The following is a 6348-nucleotide window of genomic DNA, read 5'->3' on the forward strand; positions in this document are numbered from 1 at the left end:
CCTCTTCATGGTTTAACAAATCCAGAAATGGTGGAAATTATCAGCTGTAATACTATAATGCATAAGGCACTAGCCAAAGCTTCTGTGAAGGCTAGTGACTTTCTCAAACATTTATCGAACGCTCCCTCCTCTGTCCTTGCATCCACCGTCTGCAGCTATCGCAATATCAGGGACACCACCCACCACTAAGCTGTCCATAATATCAACTCTTACGCCCATCAGAGGTGTTTTCTGCCTCTGCGGCTCTAAATCTACCCCATGTTAAAATTAGTCTCTTTTCAGTCACAGCATTCGTCGCCCTGACTTCTACACCCACCGACCTTGCAGTCACCCCATTATTTCCCGTGTGTGTGTGTGTGTGTGTGTGTGTGTGTGTGTGTGTGTGTGTTTAGTTAAATTTAACATGGTGAAAACAAACGAAACACTTGATAACTGTTTATTGAAAATCAACGTGTAGAACATGTTTCACATCGCCTTTCACCTCGGAACTTCCATAATTGCACATAGTATCTTGTCATCAGTACACTTTAGTAATAACTGTAAATGAGAAGAAAATAGAAAACATGTAATCACTGCACTGTTGACCACAACAAGAGGGGAGATTGTTACTATATCATAACCATGACAGACGGGTTAACATGCTTTTTTTTCAAACACTGTCAGTTCCGTAACTAGCGGGAAAATGAAGGATTTTCTTCAATTTCAGTACCGTAACTAATGTGGAGATTGAACGTATAGCACTTTGTCAAAGAAGTAACTATAGTTGAAACGGGGGAAATATGTCAAAATTACCAAATGTTTGATATCTAATAGCCGATTATTAATAAATCAATGTGCTCTAGTGATGTCATTAACAAAAACAAATTTTAAAATGTTCATAAGTAAAAATAATAGCTTATTAAAAACAAAACAAAATTCATGCTTACTTAGCAAATCATTTGTTTAGTATGAATAATGTATACATTTTAAACAATTATTACTATACTGACATTCCACGTAACATAATATTATTTTGGAAAAATTGATAGTAAAATTAGTTAATACCCTTCATCCCCCTCTAAACAAAAACAAACAAGCCAAAATATAACCCCCAAACCAACAAATAAAAAACCAAACATACACACGCACACACGCACACATGCACAAACCCCCTCCCCAAAATAAAAACAAAACCAACAAAAACAAATAAACAAACAACAACATCATAACCCCACCACCACCACCGCAACCAGTACCAACACTAAAAACACAATCAGTCGTTTAATACATACGGAACAGGGACCATATGTGGGACCGGATACATCACTGGTACCGGATGCGGAACTCCTACCGGTTCTGGAACTGGCACCGGATGCGGAACTGGTACCGGATGTGGAACTGGTACCGGATGTGGAACTCCTACCGGTTGTGGAAATGGTACTGGAAAGGGTTGGGGGAATGGAACCGGATGAGGTACTGGATACGGTTTAACAAATGGAACCGGATGAGGAATTCGAAACGGGATATAGTGTGCAACCAAAACCTGGGACAGACCCAGGACAAGCAAACAGCAAACGACTATCTTGACCGCCAGCATTTTGATCTGGAAAGAAAAATAATAATACATGTTACAACATAATATACAAGAATGTTCCGAACTGCAAAAACCGCTAACAAAAAAAACACACAACATAAGTAGTAGCAGTGGTGGTGGTGGTGGTGGTGGGGGTAGTAGTAGTAGTAGTAGTAGTAGTAGTAGTAGTAGTGATAGTAGTGATAGTAGTAGTAGTAGTAGTAGTAGTAGTAGTAGTAGTAGTAGTAGTAGTAGTAGTAGTAGTAGTAGTAGTAGTAGTAGTAGTAGTAGTGATAGTAGTGATAGTAGTAGTAGTAGTAGTAGTGGCGTTAGCGGTGGCGGTGGCGGTAACGACAGCCATACTATCAAATGAAAGAAAGCACGATTAAAATTGAATGATCTGTGACGATTGGGTAAAACTGAAACTGGGCCCGTGCTTATAAAACAGAGTCCAGACTCAATCTCAAATGACGTCACACGCATGCAATTTGTATGGCGTTGCCATGACGTGACTGTCTCAGACTCTATTAGAGTCTCGAGTCTAGACTCTTAACCTTTGATAAGCACCAGGCCTGATTCATCTGTGACGCGTAAGCTAGCTACAAGCTCAAGAGCTGTCAATACGTTTCAGTTGGAAAAGACGTTTAATTAAATAAATCTGGTTTTTTTTGTGTGGATATGTAAGAAATAGAATACTACATTAGTGTCCGTTAGATACTATTTATTTTACAACTCCTTGTTTAAAACGTATCCAACTCGTTTGTGCTTGTTAGATACGTTTTAAAACAACTCGTATTTAACAGCCGCCCATGAAGTATTCTCTACATATTTAATAGCAATCAACTTGTTTGTTTCATTGTTATCTGTCGATATTTGAACATTTTCCTTCTAAAGCCGTTTTCCGTAATTTTCATTCAATTATTTCTTTGTGTAGGCCCTCTTAATATGAGTATTAAAACCCCAACAAAAATACTATTTCACTTTTAATATTTTAAAATGGAATCATTCTTTTCTGTAGATTATATCATAATGTTCATATTTTGAAAACTTCTACGGAATGAATTCTTCAAACAAGAGGTTCATCATCAATTTCTGACTGTCGATTCAACATTGTTATAAAGAGCTTTTTATACTTTCACAAAACAAATATTAAAAAGTAATTGGATTCGATATGCAATTTATTATTAACCTTGAATGATAAAAAAGATAAAGAACCATTAGTCCTACATTCAGTGGTAATTATAGAAATCGGTAACAGCATTAGAACAATAAAACAAAAACAAAACAAAAATATCCCCCCAACACCTCCCCCCACTAAAACACCAAACAAAAACACCCCCCACCCCACCCCCACCCCACACAAACATCACAAAGACGAAAAACAACAAAAAGAAAAAAAACACCTCAACAACAACACAAATACAACAATGACAACAAAGCAAGCAAACTTAATTCCTTTAATTAAGTTACTTATATACCATTTAAATCACATATGCGTTAGTCCTATTAATAAGTAAATCCTGTGCAAGTTTTGTTTTAAATACCCAGTACGCTACTGTTTAATAATGATAATATGAATGTATTATAATTTAAAATATTTAATATCTTTAAAAAAAGACATTTTTGAAATACATACAGACCTTTTGCGTTTTGTTTCTTTTTCAAACCCTTTTATCGTTTAGTTGCTCAAAAACAAAAACGAAAAGTTATTGATATAAAATATATACAGTTTGACTTCTGTAGTTTAGAATGTAAATTTAGAAGAAATAAAGAACAAAAGAACTTACCTCACTCTTCCTTGAAGTTTGTTACCTAACACTGTCATCATTTCACTTATATATGACTGCCAGAACGTGCTTCTGCGTGATTTATTACTGGCCCCGTGATTTGGTCTAAAACAGTGCAAGTTGTATTGTTCTTTGATGTATTGTCAAATGACATGACACAGGCACTTAATCTCGATATCACTCGCTGCCACGAATCTATTACCCTGTCATTGTGATACATCATTCTGACATTGTGCCTGATTTATACAGGTGCATTAAGTGTTATTTCGGGGTAAAAAACATCATCATACTGGAACAATCAACTATTGTTACTGGATGAGTGTAATATATATATATTTTTAAAACTAGCATTTGACGAAGATATGGCATACTGAGAGATATAAATAAAGGAACACTTGGTATTGTAGACCAAATTCAACTGATATAGACTGAAATAAAGAAATAGAGAATACGTGGTATTGTAGACCAAATTTAACTGATATAGACAGAGATAAAGAAATAGGGAACACTTGGTATTGTAGACCAAATGTAACTGATATAGACTGAGACAAAGAAATAATGGAACACGTGGTATTGTAGACCAAATGCAACTGATATAGACTGAGATAAAGAAATAATGGAACACTTGGTATTGTAGACCAAATTCAACTGATATAGACTGGGATAAAGAAATAGAGAACACTTGGTATTGTAGACCAAATGTAACTGATATAGACTGAGATAAAGAAATAAGGGAATACTTGGTATTGTAGACCAAATTCAACTAATATAGACTGAGATAAAGAAATAGAGAACACTTGGTATTGTAGACCAAATGTAACTGATATAGACTGAGATAAAGAAATAGAGAACATTTGGTATTGTAGACCAAATTTAACTGATATAGACTGAGATAAAGAAATAAGGAAACACGTGGTATTGTAGACCAAATTTAACTGATATAGACTGGGATAAAGAAATAATGGAACACGTGGTATTGTAGACCAAATTCAACTAATATAGACTGAGATAAAGAAATAGAGAACACTTGGTATTGTAGACCAAATGTAACTGATATAGACTGAGATAAAGAAATAAGGGAATACTTGGTATTGTAGACCAAATTCAACTAATATAGACTGAGATAAAGAAATAGAGAACACTTGGTGTTGTAGACCAAATGTAACTGATATAGACTGAGATAAAGAAATAGAGAACACTTGGTATTGTAGACCAAATGTAACTGATATAGACTGAGATAAAGAAATAAGGGAATACTTGGTATTGTAGACCAAATGTAACTGATATAGACTGATAAAGAAATAGAGAACACGTGGTATTGTAGAGCAAATGTAACTGATATAGACTGAGATAAAGAAATAGAGAACACTTGGCATTGTAGACCAAATGTAACTGATATAGACTGAGATAAAGAAATATGGAAACACGTGGTATTGTAGACCAAATTTAACTGATATAGACTGAGATAAAGAAATAAGGGAACACTTGGTATTGTAGACCAAATGTAACTGATATAGACAGAGATAAAGAAATAGAGAACACTTGGTATTGTAGACCAAATGTAACTGATATAGATTGAGATAAAGAAATAGAGAACACGTGGTATTGTAGATCACATTTAACTGATATAGACAGAGATAAAGAAATAGAGAACACTTGGTATTGTAGACCAAATTTAACTGATATAGACTGAAACAAAGAAATAGAGAATACGTGGTATTGTAGACCAAATTTAACTGATATAGACAGAGATAAAGAAATAGGGAACACTTGGTATTGTAGACCAAATGTAACTGATATAGACTGAGATAAAGAAATAGAGAACACTTGGTATTGTAGACCAAATTTAACTGATATAGACAGAGATAAAGAAATAGAGAACACGTGGTATTGTAGACCAAATTTAACTGATATAGACAGAGATAAAGAAATAAAGGAACACTTGGTATTGTAGACCACATTTAACTGATATAGACAGAGATAAAGAAATAAAGGAACACTTGGTATTGTAGACCACATTTAACTGATATAGACTGACAGTGGCGGATCCTGAAAATCCATTGGGGTGGGGGGGGGGGGCAGTGAAATGAGGTGGAATGCCAAGGGAACTTTGGGGGAGGTTTGGAGGGATATCGTAAAAAATGAAAATTAATATATAATAAAATTATAACTATCGCCCTGGGGCCCCCCTAGACCTGCCTCTGACTGAGATAAAGAAATAAGGGAACACGTGGTATTGTAGACCAAGTTTAACTGATATAGACTGGGATAAAGAAACAAGGGAACACTTGGTATTGTAGACCAAATTTAACTGATATAGACTGAGATAAGGAAATAGAGAACACTTGGTATTGTAGACCAAATTTAACTGATATAGACTGAGAAAAAAACCAAGAAGAGAACACTTGGTATTGTAGCTCGGTTATTGTTAGCCAATTCACTATTAACGTCATAATGTCAGTATACAAAACATAGCAGTAATGTGGGATTGAATGTCAGTAATGTGGATTGAATGTCATTAATGTTGAATCGAATGTCAGTTGGTATTGTAGCTCAGTTACTATTAGTCAATTCACCATTAGCGTCATAATGTCTGTATATATATATATATATACATATATACATATATATATATACAGACATTATGACGCTAATGGTGAATTGACTAATAGTAACTGAGCTACATATGTATATATATATATATATATATATATATATATATATATATATATATATACATATATAAAATTCGTGAAATTGAATGCCAGTAATGTGTGATTGAATGGCAGTAATGTGGGATTGAATGGCAGTAATGTGGAATTGAATGTCAGTAATGTGGGATTGAATGGCAGTAATGTGGGATGAAATGTCAGTAATGTGGAATTGAATGTCAGTAATGTGGAATTGAATGCCAGTAATGTGCGATTGAATGGCAGTAATGTGGGATTGAATGGCAATAATGTGGGATGGAATGTCAGTAATGTTGATTGAATGTCAGTAATGTGGAAT

General features: G+C 34.6%; 1 protein-coding gene across 1 annotated transcript; it reads right to left on the reverse strand.

The window, feature by feature from the left end:
• Positions 1 to 419: 419 nt before the first annotated feature.
• On the reverse strand, positions 420 to 3211 carry LOC121384513 (keratinocyte proline-rich protein-like). Its single transcript, XM_041514926.1, has 3 exons — positions 3193 to 3211; positions 1272 to 1582; positions 420 to 537 (listed from the first exon to the last, which is right to left on the reverse strand). The coding sequence occupies exons 2-3, from the start codon at positions 1574 to 1576 to the stop codon at positions 528 to 530; spliced, it is 315 nt and encodes a 104-aa protein (XP_041370860.1). The 5' UTR covers positions 1577 to 1582; positions 3193 to 3211; the 3' UTR covers positions 420 to 527.
• Between the last annotated feature and the right edge of the window lie 3137 nt (positions 3212 to 6348).

The sequence above is a fragment of the Gigantopelta aegis genome, chromosome 10, assembly GCF_016097555.1.
Source record: "Gigantopelta aegis isolate Gae_Host chromosome 10, Gae_host_genome, whole genome shotgun sequence".
In the NCBI taxonomy this organism is placed as follows: Eukaryota; Metazoa; Mollusca; class Gastropoda; order Neomphalida; family Peltospiridae; genus Gigantopelta; species Gigantopelta aegis.

Coding starts and splice junctions, on each gene's coding strand:
- LOC121384513 (XM_041514926.1), bottom strand. CDS start 1,576: ATGCTGGCGGTCAAGATAGTCGTTTGCTGTTTGCTTGTCCTGGGTCTG.